At 37.5% G+C, this 13,857-nt stretch overlaps 1 protein-coding gene across 7 annotated transcripts in view; it reads right to left on the bottom strand.

Moving 5' to 3' along the window:
- Window positions 1–13,857, bottom strand: part of VRK1 (VRK serine/threonine kinase 1) — an 87,955-nt gene that overhangs the window by 22,154 nt on the left and 51,944 nt on the right. For all 7 annotated transcript variants that reach the window (XM_033191405.1, XM_033191402.1, XM_033191401.1 and 4 more), the window contains exons 5-10: window positions 13,002–13,089; window positions 7,157–7,265; window positions 6,931–7,023; window positions 4,744–4,876; window positions 3,841–3,961; window positions 3,501–3,559 (exon numbers count right to left, since the gene is read on the bottom strand). In XM_033191405.1, coding sequence (XP_033047296.1) covers window positions 3,501–3,559; window positions 3,841–3,961; window positions 4,744–4,876; window positions 6,931–7,023; window positions 7,157–7,265; window positions 13,002–13,089 — 603 coding nt within the window. The remainder of the gene's footprint in view (window positions 1–3,500; window positions 3,560–3,840; window positions 3,962–4,743; window positions 4,877–6,930; window positions 7,024–7,156; window positions 7,266–13,001; window positions 13,090–13,857) is intronic.

Raw genomic sequence — 13,857 nt, forward strand, 5'->3', positions numbered from 1 at the left:
GTTTTCTCTGTCTCAGTTACTGAGAATTTCATCCTTCTAGCTCCTCAAGCCAAAATCTGAGTTAGTCATCCTTGAATCATTTCCTCTCACACCAGTCCTTCAAGACATCTTATCAGTTCTACACACACACACACACACACACACACACGCACGCACGTGCACACACACATTCATTAACTCAAATATTTATTAAGCACTTCCTATGTGCCAGGCACTATTCCTAAATACTTGGAATATACTGAGAAAAAAACAGACAACAGTACCTAACTTCCAATTTCTTCATCTGATAAAGGAGATGTACAAAAAAAACTAAAACAATTATCACTATGATAAAACATTGAAAATGCTCCCCCTGGGAGAGAACAATGTCCATTTTTGCCATGTCCCTTCAGTATAATAGAATAGTTATGTGTACTTTTAGCTAGTACAATAAGAAAATAAATAGAAGGCATAAAGAGTGGAACAGAAGATGTAAACCAGACTTTAGTCACAAACAACATAATACTACATGCGGAAAATCCTACAGAATCTACAAATAACTACTAGAACTAGTAGATAAATGTAGCAAGGTCATAAGATGCAAGGCAAATATATAAAAATCTATCCTATTTCTATATACTAGCAAAAAGCAATTGGAATATAAACTATTTAGAAAATACTTAAAATAGCATCAAATACTTTGCAACAAGTACAATGAAAGATGAGCAAGATTTTCCTAAAGAAGACTATAAAACACAGTTGAGAGAAATTGAGACAGACCAAATTTAATAAAAGATATACCATACAAGTGGACTGGAAGACTCAACAGTATAAAGATGTCCGTGCTCCCCAAATTGGTCTACAGAGTCAAATTCAATCCCAAGGTTCCAGCAAACTTGGGGGTGGGTGAGTGTGTGTGTAACTGACAAGGTGATTCTAAAATTGACATAGAAATGCAAAGGGCAAAGAATAGCAAAGTAGCAAAGTCTAGTTAAAGAAAAGCAATGCTAAAGAATTTCAACTACCAGACACCAAGCTTAAAATACAGCTACAGTAACTAAGACAGCATGGTCCAAGAATAGGCAAAAAGAACAATTGAAAAAAGAGTCCAGAAACAGATGCACAGATCCACAAATCCACACTTGATTGATGACAAACATGACAACAAAGGAAAAGAATGGTCTTTTCAAGGAAGGCTGCTGGGTCGACTAGATATAAATATGGGGATAGGAAAGATACATGACCCCTCCTGAAATAATACCCAAAAACCAACTGCACGTAGACTATACATCTGTATGTATAATTGGCAAGCTGCAACTGCCAAAAACTAGAGATGAACTAAGAGCAGAATAAAAAATGGTATGTAACTACAGTAGAATACCTTATAGAAATGATAATGAAGAAACTACTGTTAAACATACAATACTAGGGCCAAGGGCAGTGGCTCATGCCTACAATTCCAATACTGGGAGGCTGAGGTAGGAGGACTGCTTGAGCCCAGGAATTCAAGACTAGCCTGGGCAACATAGTGAGATCACATCTCTACAAAAAAAATTTTTGTAATTAGCCAGGTGTGGTGGCGTGTGCCTGTAGTCCCAGCTACTTCAGAGACTGAGGTGGGAAGCTCTATTAAGCTCAGGAGGTCAAGGCTGCAGTGAGCTGTGACTGTGCCACTGCGCTCTAGCCTGGGCAACAGAGTGAGACCCCATCTCAAAAAAACAAAACAACAAAAATAACAAAAAAACCATGCGACAGGCCGGGCGCGGTGGCTCAAGCCTGTAATCCCAGCACTTTGGGAGGCCGAGACGGGCGGATCACGAGGTCAGGGTATCGAGACCATCCTGGCTAACACGGTGAAACCCTGTCTCTACTAAAAAATACAAAAAACTAGCTGGGCGAGGTGGCGGGCGCCTGTAGTCCCAGCTACTCAGGAGGCTGAGGCAGGAGAATGGCGTAAACCCGGGAGGCGGAGCTTGCAGTGAGCTGAGATCCGGCCACTGTACTCCAGCCTGGGCGACAGAGCGAGACTCCGTCTCAAAAAAAAAAAAAAATACATGCGATAATGGGGATGAATTTCACAAATACATTACTGAATGAAAGAAAAGGACACTAACAGAAGTAAACAATAATTTCATGAGGACAGGGATTTTTACCTATTTCATTCACTGTATTATTCCATTTCTATAAATTTTAAACACAAATATTTGGTACTGGAAATTAAGGTAAGTGACTCATTCAGCCACGAGGGAGAGGCTACTGATCGCTATGAGGTCCAAGGCATAATTCTGAGAAATCCACACTGTATTTATTGATATGGGGAGTAGGTTGCAATTTTAAATAGCATAAGGTCAGGGTAGATAGACCTTCCTGAAAAGGAGACAACTGAGCAAAGGCTTAGAAAGACTTCTGAATATATGCAAACTGGCCAATTCTCACTCTTTGGCTGCTACTTCTCTTGCATGGGTTATTGTAGTGGTCTCTTAACCTGCTTTCTGCCTAGGCCCATCCTTGCCCCTTCGGCAGTCCATCCCTACGCCAGAAGCAGGAGACCTTTCTCCTCAGGATAAACAGTTCATATCACTCTTCTAATCCAAACCTCACACTCTTCCTTGAAGTAAAAGCCAAAGCCCTCATGATTACCTATAAAGACACAGTCCTCGCATCTCCTGGGCACTAGTGTCCCTTCTGCCTAGAACTCTCTTCCCCAGACTTCTACACAGCTCACTCCCTCCCTCATCTCCTTCCTACAACTGCTCAAATACCACCTCCTAAGTGAGGCTGTCCCTGGACAGCCTACTTAAAATTAGTCCTCCTCACTACTTTACTACCCACCCCATCTCCACCCCCTAATTCTGTACCCTGTTTTCTTCTAGTTCCACAGTACTAACCAGGGGAACATACAAATTTTGCTCATATGTTTACTATCTAACTCCTTCAACTAGAATGTTAGCTTCATGAGGGCAGGGATATTTGTTTTGTTCACTGATGTACCTCCAGTCCCTGGCGCACAATAAAGCCTCAATACTTACTAGCTTAATGGATGAATGAAATTTGCTTTCTTTGCTAAAAGCACTGAATAATAATTGAATAAGGCTCAAGTATTCATTTAACAAACCATCTAATATCCTTTTTTTTTTTTTTTGAGACAGAGTCTCGCTCTGTCACCCAGGCTGGAGTGCAACGGTGCGATCTCAGTTCACTGCAACCTCTGCCTCCTGGGTTCAAGCGATTCTCCTGCCTCAGCCTCCTGAGCAGCTGGGACTACAGGTGCATGCCACCACGCCTGGCTAATTTTTGTATTTTTAGCAGAGATGAGGTTTCATCTGTTAGCCAGGATGGTCTCGATCTCCTGGCCTCATGATCCACCCGCCTAAGCATCCCAAAGTGCTGGGATTACAGGAGTGAGCCACCATGCCTGGCCACCACCTAACATCTTACATTAAGGGCTATTCCATGGATACCATGCCTTTTTATCCCCAGAAAACAAAATCCCTATTAACACTGAAGAAATGTTTTCCTACCTGGTTTGTTTTTCTCAGGAAAACATTTGTCCATCAAACTTGCAATATTTTCTCTATATCTGTTAAAAATTAAAGGATGAGTCACTGTTTGAAGCTTGATGTCATGTTATTAACATGAAATAAAAATACATAGCACATTAAGCAATATGTGCTACATCCTAAATATGCTTACAGACATTTTTCTAAATTAAACAAAAGACCAAGGAACCTTACTAGTTAACAAGTACTTTCTTATTTCTATATCAGTATCAGTTGAAACTATAGTTCCTGTCAAGAAACTGTGACTAAAAACGTTTGGCTTATTATGATTTTGCTAGAAATAACTTAAGTTTTCCTTTACCTAATTTTGGAATCTCTAACATATTTAGGATCTTTCAAATTATCCTCCCAAGGAAGATGGCCAGTAAGCCATTGGATCATGCAATAACCAAGTATTTCCAAATCACCACGTCTTGATGGGGCTACAAATGCAAGAGAAGAACATTAGGTAGACTGAAATAATTTTTAATATATAATTTAAAGTATATATAAAGTAATAAGGTAAAACAAGTCAACTCCACAGTGTTTTTCACCATAACATTCTGACTGCATTTCACCTAGGTATTGGACAGTATAAAAGAAATAGCTTACCTCCCAATTTACTTTCAATTAATAATTTCCACTTTAAAACCCAAACTGGTAAATGTTAGGGTTTCAAGCGGAGACTGTTACTCTAGAAATAAAACAATGATAGACTCAATACTGCCTTTGGAAAACTTGAAGATATTCTTAAAATTTTTATATGCTATTAAGAGGCCCAGAGAACTGGGTGTTTGAGTTCTTCCACAGCTTTGAGCACAGAAGAAATGACTGCTGAGGAAATAAACTAACTTAACAGGTAGTAAAATAAAAGTGAGCTGTTATAAAGTTGTAGATACATAAGAAACTTGAGAAAAAATACAAAAACAAACAAACATTCCAATTAAACTAAATAAAACCAAAAAGAAATCCTCATTGCAGTTGAATGAACCACTACCACCTTCTTGGTTATCTTTGAAGGCTGCAAGGAAAAGGCAGGAGAGAACACAAATGGCCCTGGAATACCACTGCAGGAGTCTCGCTCTGCCTTCTTTCCTCATGCCCCTGTGCCTCTTCAATTCTTATTTATGTATCTATTTATTTATTTATGCAGAATTAAGAACTATGTAGGAATCTGGGTGAAAACATTAGCAGTCTATTTCTCACTCAAGTACTACTGACATACCCACGCCATTGTGTGCATCAATGCTCGTGAATTCAATAGTGCCATCATGACATCTTTTGGGGTCTTCTTTGTATTCTTTATGAACTCCTTCTGGGCAGTACCGATAAGCAAGGCCATAATCTACCAAGTACACCTATAAATTTCCAAGGACCGATACAGACTAAAGTCAAAATCACTGCACATATACCCCTTTAAAGCATAGAAACAAAATACTGTCATCTGAAGGTGGGTTCATCTACAAGGTCATTCCATAACACTCCAAACAATTTAGATCCAAAATGCAAACAACAGCAAATACTTAATTCTGAAAGGCTTTTTATTTTTAATAAAAATGTTAAATGACCACACAGCTATAATCACTTGACTTTATATACTTTTTTAAGATAAGTATATGTTATACTTGTAATTAATCTCGCCTCTTCAATTTGAACGATAATTATACATTTTATACTTTATCTTACAGACTCTAAAATTGAGCACAGAGCAAACCATCAATACTTGTTGCGATACAACTGCTACTTCCCACACAGAAAAGCACACCCAGTAGAAGACTGCTAATGATGTTGACACAGGATATGTTAGTTACCTTCTATTCCTCTGTTTCTTCACTTGTAAAATAATCAAATCTCAACTTACTTTATAAAAATATTTCATACATCATAATAATGATCTAAAGAACTGTTAGATCGGGCTCTTATCTATATTTAAATACTATATTCTAAAGCCAAGTCTTCATGATTAAAAGTAAATTTTAATATTATATACATACTTATTCATGGGCATATACATGTGGGTCTGATTAGCATACAAAGCTAATAAACTTGGCTTTCTTCTATTCCATAGCCACACATTACATCTCTAATTCTGAGTAAATGTCACAAATGCATGCATCTGGGCACAAGAGGAAACTGAAGCAAAAATATGTAGCTAGATCTAGCACATACATCTAACACTGGAAAAATAATCCCATCCAAAGCATATGTCTGAAGGATAACAGAGCTGCAAAAATATTTCCATATAAACAAAGGCAGCATGTTTTAGTCACCTGCAAAGTGATATAAGTTGTATTTTATTATACTGTACAAGTCCAGCCTATTTCAATTAATGGAACCCTTATTGTTCAGGTTGTTAGCTGCGTTTTCTTTGTTCTTCGCCTAGAAACATCTAAAAAGAAATGGCTAGAAACAGCAGAGATGAATTTGATGACTGTCTTTTTAAGATTTCTCCATTAGCACACGGTACTAATAGTATAGTAACTTTCTTCTTTTATACTTATATAGATTCCCTTATATCCACCATAACTGACATTGGAGGAAGGGAAGCAAACATGAGACGACAGAAAAAGCAAAGGGACCCAAAGGAAAAAGGAAAAACTAAGCAAAGGTAGTTAAAGGTATATTTGAGAGAAAGAATGAAGTACAGAGTACTGACAAATAATTATAATAATCAAAGCACCCAAACACACTTAAAATGTTTAAATCTTCCTTTTTATTTAAGATCAAGAAAGAAGTGAGAACATACATTTAAGTATGAATGTCAACTAAACCTTACTTTCACCGAAATCAAAGAAACAGCTATACAGGAAAATAGTATAGATCCCTCTACTTCAACTAAACTCACCTAAATAAAGGTATAATAACATTAGTTTTTCTCCTTTCATTAGAAAGTAAAAATTACAAGGGAATGTAATAAGCTAAAAAAAAATGCACATTTGAATTCCAAACACTAAGGGTATACAAATTTAGACAGCTAAGATATTTCTGTAAACCAATTGATTTGAATAATCAACATGTTAAAGACCAAATTTTCCAAGTAATAGAACACTTACATTTGATGGATTTCTTGAACAAAGGAATAAAAAAAGTGACAAAGCAGACAGGCAAATATAATTCATTGGTGTACTATATAATTTTAAGCTTCCACCCCCAAATAGCTATTTGAAATTCATTTTGTATCACAAGCACTTCTTCTGAATCTTATTTAGGGCAAAATAGCCAACTTGATAAAGTGCCAACAAATCACATCAAAAACGTAGAATGTTAACTAGATCAAAGTGTCAAGAAGAAATATTATTACCAAATCTACTTCAAAAAGTAAAACTTCTACATAGGTTCAAAAGTTCAAAGCAACCATATTTATTTTCAAACAACACGTTTTAAATAGTAGAAATTAAAGTTATAAAACTACCTGGTCAGGATTCTTGTAGTTCAGAAGAAGATTTGAGGCCTTGATATCTCCATGCACATACTCATGCTCGTGAATATATTCCAGAATATCCAGCTATGAAAGTACATACAGAATAAGTTAATGCAGTACCTAACACCAGCCAGCAGAGGACCAAGCTTCAACATAAACTAGCCTTTACTGTACTAAAAACAATTTTTTAAAAACAAGAAGAATATAGCTCACATACAATTCTTAAGCTTAGCTGCAAGACAGTTTTCCGAGAAAACCTTTTGGCATTTGCTTCATATATTTTCTGAAGGTCACTCCCAAAGCGATCCATTATCATAAACCTATAACTGAAGACAAATACGAAAAGCCAATGAACAAAATACAATTCAAGAAAACCAACTTTGCAATGAGTACTCTCAAAGTAATCTTTTCAAGACAATGTTTAGTAAATACTTTTTTTAAAAAAAGAAATACAAACATTTGCAACAATTTCTCCCAACTAGAAATCTCAAGAGTTCAGAGTGCTTTCAGGTCCTGCTTTTTACCTGGAGGGCCTCTTCCCGGTCTCAGCTAGTTTTAGGAGATTATTCAATTTAAGATAATGCTCACAGAGAGAACCCAACAGGTTTATTCACAGTAAAAATAAAACAAGCTAAATAAAATTGACAGCATTGATTTTTCTCATAGTTAAAATTAATTAATGTTTCTGGATATCAGCTTCCTTCCTGTGACTGTTTCTCTGTATTTTTAAGGTATATTCAGCAGTAATAACATTCTGCTAAAATCAAGATTCTCGTCAGATGCTTTAACACGAGCCAGATTCAATACCACTGTTTAAACGGCACAGAAGGATTGTACATTAAACACTCAATGGCCAAGATTTGGGGAAAAACAAATATCCTGGAAAAACGTGAAGATAATTAGTTTTGCCATAAAGCAGCGATGTCACCTTGGCTGAGTCACATTACTTCCTTGGGCCTCAATTTCCACAGAAGTAAAACGACAGAGTAGGGACTCACCCTTTCTAAGGTCACTTTCAGCACCCAAAGCTCAGATTCAATAATCATGTTGTATTTCAGTATGTACAGAAAAGCATCACCTATTTGCAATAACATTGCTCAGCTTCTGCTCTGAGGACCACTTTTACCTTCAACAGTTTTCCAGATTCTAATTTGTCTGGTGAAATCATTCAGTAAATCAATAAAAACCAAAACCACACTCAGAATGTATCAGGACATCTCCAACGAGGAAGATTATGAATCATCAACACCCTAGCATCTAGCATTTACTGAACACCTGGTATAAGCACAGCACTACTGTAAGTACCTAAAATGTTATTAATGCCTTTAAACTTCACATCACTCTACAAGGTAGGTAATTCCTACTATCCCCATTTTACAGCAGAAGAAAACTGATAATTTGTCCTCTAGTATGTGGCAAAATCATGCTTTTAACCACTGCACTACATATACTGAAATAAATGTCAGTAGGATACAAAAACCCCATTTATATGTTGTAGGCTTCTATGATAACAATATGACAAGTTCAATAGGGAAGGAAGAGTTGACTAACACTAAAAGACAAGATGTTGAACAAGTAACTCAGAATTCTATTCATTTTTGAACTGGAAGAAAATTAGAAAACCATCTTGTCTGAACAACTTTTAATAAATAAAATAACTAAGGTCTTCAGAGGTAAAGTGATTTGTCCAAGATTATAAAATTAGTCAGTGGTGGTCGGGCGCAGTAGTTCACGCCTGTATTCCTAGCACTCTGGGAGGCCAAGGCTGGTGGATCACCTGAGGTCAGCAATTCAAGACCAGCCTGGCCAACATGGTGAAACCCCGTCTCTACTAAAAATACAAAAAGTAGCCGGGCACGGTGGCAGGTGCCTGTAATCCCAGCAACTCAGGAGGCTAAGGCAAGAGAATTGCTTGAACCTGGGAGGCAGAGATTGCAGTGAGCCAAGACTGAGCCACTGTACTCCAGCTGGGCAACAAGAGTGAAACTCCACCTTGGGAAAAAAAAAAAGTGACAAAATGTATTCATTCATGTAGGATTTCCTAGCACCTTGGCTTGTAAGATAATAAAGTGAAAATGGTAACTTTGACTTCCTGGTTTCCTTTGTATAACAGGTTTTGAAAGGTTGAGAGATGAAACCAGAACACATATACATGTTGGCTTTTACTAAATAGGTGATGTGTGTAATGATTATAATATAGGATGAGCATCTCAAATCTGAAAATCTGCAATCAGAACTGCTCCAAAATTAGAAAGTTTTTTTTAGTGCCAACATGATGCTCAAAGGAAATGCTCATTGGAGCATTTTGGATTTCCCATTTTCGGATTTGGGATGCTCAACCAGTAGGTATTAATGCAAATATTCCAAAATCCTTAAGAAATCCCAAATCTAAAATACTTCTGGTGCCAACATTTCAGATAAGGGATACTTAAGGCCTGTAATACACAGGTAACAAAAATACAACCTCTGTAACAGCCTGAAAGATGACTAAAACACAACTGCTTAATTCAACATGGGGTCTGTTAATAAATTCTATTACATCAAGCCGGTAATCCCAGCACTTTGGGAGGCCGAGACGGGCGGATCACGAGGTCAGGACATTGAGACCATCCTGGCTAACACGGTGAAACCCCGTATCTACTAAAAAAATACAAAAAACTAGCCAGGCGAGGTGGCGGGCGCCTGTAGTCCCAGCTACTCGGGAGGCTGAGGCAGGAGAATGGCGTAAACCCGAGAGGAGGAGCTTGCAGTGAGCTGAGATCCGGCCACTGCACTCCAGCCTGGGTGACAGAGCAAGACTCCATCTCAAAAAAAAAAAAAAAATTCTATTACATAGGTCTTTGTTTTTATTCACAAATTACCCTACCATCATTCTTATTAAGCCCTTAATCTTGTCACCATACTGAAATCATAAACATCAACTGAAACATGATTCCACAAATTTCATAGAAACCATTACCACATTCTTCTGGAAAGACAGCGCTACCATTGAGTAGTAAAATGGAAGTTATTTCTAAGTAACTCCTCTAAAGTAAAACCTTTGATGTATACTTTTCTGGAGACTTGGATAAAAATGTGCAAGTAAAAGAAAAATATGTATCAGTATAAATAATTTAATAATGGTAGCAGCTAACATTGTTCTAAGCCCTACATACATATTAATTCAAAGGAGTTACAAGAAAAACTAAGGATGTCTGGTACGGGAGGGGGCTGGAAGAATAATCTACTTTCTATTTCTTTACTTTCTAAGACTTATGATGATTCTTTTTAAGAGCTTCAACCTAAAAAGCAAATCAATGCCTGATATATGACTGATGCCACCTTTTAAAGGAGACATTTCTAGCAACCTCATTTTATAGAAGAAACAGGCTAGGAGGTAAAGTCATCACTAATAAATGGTGAGTTAAGACTTAGACTGTGTTCTCATTTGTCACCACATTCTAAGGCACTTCTGATCCACACCAGAGAAGTTCTTTCCAGCAGTACCCTCGTCAGTCAGCTTACAGTGTCAACCTTGGACCCAATTAGCCCCCGGTCACCTCACAGGAGTTATACAAACAAAAGCCCTGTGTAACTGTTTCCAAACTTTATCATAAAATGGGTGATAAGAATGTATATGGTAAAATGTGATACGACAGTGTGGGTTACTTTTAAAAAGACCATCATTCTTAAGCAAAATATCACCACTGACAAACAAAAATCATAGACAAACAAATGAAACCAATTATGATAATCACGGTGATGATGACTGCAAGAAATATTTCCTGGGCACTTACTATGTGCCCCTTACAATTTACATGTTTTCATTTCATCTTCACAGTAATTCATAAAGTACTATTATCCTCATCTCACAGACAGGGAAACGAGAGAGACAGAAAGTTAACTAGCGCACGACCACACCGGATGCAGTCAAGTACAATCAATCTAGTGCTAGATAGATTTGTTTGGTGTTTAGGTTTTGCTGCAATATACTGTACTTGGTTTTTTTTTTCAGACGTTTATATTGAAATTACGGAAAGAGGAAAAGGCTGTTATTCCAAGCGTAAAAATGCTCTAGCCCCAGGCACACTTTTCTTCCAATCATCTCTATGAAATGTAGTTTCCATAATGTACTGTTCCTTAGGAATATAACTATTGTATACTGGAGCACAAGTCAAACAGATTTGCTTCCCAGCAAGTCATCACTAAGGGTTTTTCTTGTCTTACTCCCCTTTAGACAGCCTTTAATTCACCATGTAAACCATTTCCCAAATGCCACCTTCACTACCGTGTTACCTCATCCCTTGCTCAAGAGCAAGTGATAGCTTCTGACTACCTACTAGACATTGGTTCCAAACTGTCTCTTCCTCTATGGGTCTTCATTATCTGCCACCGACTTTTTCTCCAAGTTTACTTCCTTCTCTCTTACATGCATGCCCTCTTCCTCTGCTAGAGGAAGACAGCCATTGAGTTACAGTAGAACAGAAGTCTATCCTTGTGCTCACATTAATCTCCCGCTTAAGATGCTATTCCGCCTCCTCAATGATTTTCTAAACCAGTAGGTTTTAACATTTAAGCAATTAAAGACCCCTTTGAGAGCAAAAGCTAACATCTATGTTCTACATATACTCTTGTAGCATTATACTTAATCATCATTAAGTGGTTAGCTGTTACTCCATTTCACAGATGAGGAAATTAAAGCAAAAAATTGCCCAAAGTCACACACATTTTAAAGGGCAAAACAAGGTTTTAAAACTAGGCAGTCTAGCTCTAGAATCCTTGCTCTTAACTAATCCTTGCTCTATAGTATTTCTCAAGAAAATATTATAAAAACTGTAACATATTTTGCTATCCCAGAAAAACCATATAAAATAAAACGTTCAGCGTGACTTCAGGAATCCCACACTCCCTAAGAGAGGCATGGTTCCCAAGTAAACAACACTGGCTGCCTACCCAACTACTACCCCTCCTCTCAATCCTTTCTAACAGAGCACCAATTTGGTTCCGGCATTCCATCCTTTTCCACATGCATCACTGTGATCACTTGGTCCTTGCCAGTGAATGGTTTAAGAATAAGTATTGATAAAATTCTGACCAAGAAAACATGAGAGGACGTCTGCCACAGGGCTCCTGGGAAAGCTTTCTTTGCCAGGAAAGTGAAACTCACAACACACGATAGATACCATTTTCTGCCCTTGGGTACTGTGCCTGCATGTGAAGCCTAGAAATGGAGCAGCCACCTGGCGACCACACAATGGAGAACTAACAGAGAACAAAACTAAGATGAGGAGGGCAAAGGTGCAAGATAAGGAACCTGGGCCCTTGATGACTGCCTGAGTCAAAGTTTTCCTTTACTTGCAGCTGAAATCATCCTAAGCAATGTATCCCCAGTTCCAAACTAAATCTACCCTTCACGTCTCAGCTACCAAAGCCTTACTGCATGAAGTTCCATTGATTCATTCAAATACGTATCAAGTGCTGCTTATGCACCAAAGTATTAGAGGTTTTCTCCAAATAAACTATCCCAAAGAATTTGTTCTCTCCATTCTCTGAACTCCTAAGACACACACGTCAGTATCATACAATTCTGCACTTAATTGTTCTCTAATTGTTTCATACATATTTGCTTTCACTCACCAGCTACACTAAATCCCTCATAAAGGGTGAGTCTGATCTGGTATGGGCAGATTACGTATCCAACACGAAATACCAAATGGAATCCTGAAGGGGTTCCCTTTTGCATAAAGAACATAGTTTGTTTATTTTTAAGGGCAAAGGAAAAAAATGCAGGGTCTGTTTGGCTTTGTTCCTCCTTGTCAGTTGGGTTCCAGTCAGTTGATACTGCTCTGTAGAAGTCCCCTTACTAGAGAGGCACCCCTATTTTAATAGGGCATTATAGCCTGCTGCTATGGAAAGCAGAGGACAGAGATACCATCTTATTCCTCTCTGTCACATACACTCCACATAGTCCAGAGGGAGGCCTAGCAGTATTGTAAGTGATCAGCAAACAATTACTGACTAAACCAACTAAATAGCGAATGTTGCAAAAGGGAAGGAGAAAGACAAATCACACATATTTTTACCTTTTTCCATTTTTGTCATGTAGACCAGACCCCCAATACTTAGGAACACCCAGGTACTTCAGCTTATGGGTACGAATCCATTTCTGAACTACAAATTCAAACAGATCTTTGTGATTTCAATTGTTACACATAAATAATAATTTTTAAAAAAACCATTAAGAGCAAAATGTATTTAAACATGCAATAAGAATTCACCTGTATTCATAAAAAGAAAATGAAAAATACAGTAATGAAAAGCATTTTACAATGAAAACATTTTTATTAACCTACAAAACTGTTATCCTGCCCTTAAAATTGTCTTTAAAATGAAAAATCTACAAAAAGCATTTTTTTTTAAATCACAACTACAGTACAGTCATTCCTTTGTTCTAGGGGCTTGGTTCCAGGAACCGCCACCCCTCAAGATACCAAAATCCAGATGCTCAAGTCCCTCATATAAAATGGTGTAATAGCTGCATATAACCTCCACACGTCTTCCTATACACTTTATCTCATCTCTAGGTTACTTATAATACGTAATACAACAAAAATGCTGTATCAATAGTTGTTATACTGTACTAGTTTTTTATTTGTATTATTTTTTACTATTGTTATTTTTTATTGTAGTGTTTTGTTTTGGTTTTTTCTCGAATATTTCTGATCCCTGGTTGGTTGAGTCTGAGGATGTGGAATCTGAGAATACAGGGGTGGACTATCCTGAAGTTGCAGTTTATCTCTCTAATTACATAATGTTTACTTGCTTCTATAGGAAGACCTATTTTTCATACCAATCTAAGAGGTTTTTCTTCCTCAATATAAAAGTCCTCAACCAGGAAATCAAGATCTAGGAGAGATGGAAAAAGGACAGAAGGGACTA

This window comes from Trachypithecus francoisi, unplaced genomic scaffold, assembly GCF_009764315.1.
Source record: "Trachypithecus francoisi isolate TF-2019V2 unplaced genomic scaffold, Tfra_2.0 Lachesis_group3, whole genome shotgun sequence".
In the NCBI taxonomy this organism is placed as follows: Eukaryota; Metazoa; Chordata; class Mammalia; order Primates; family Cercopithecidae; genus Trachypithecus; species Trachypithecus francoisi.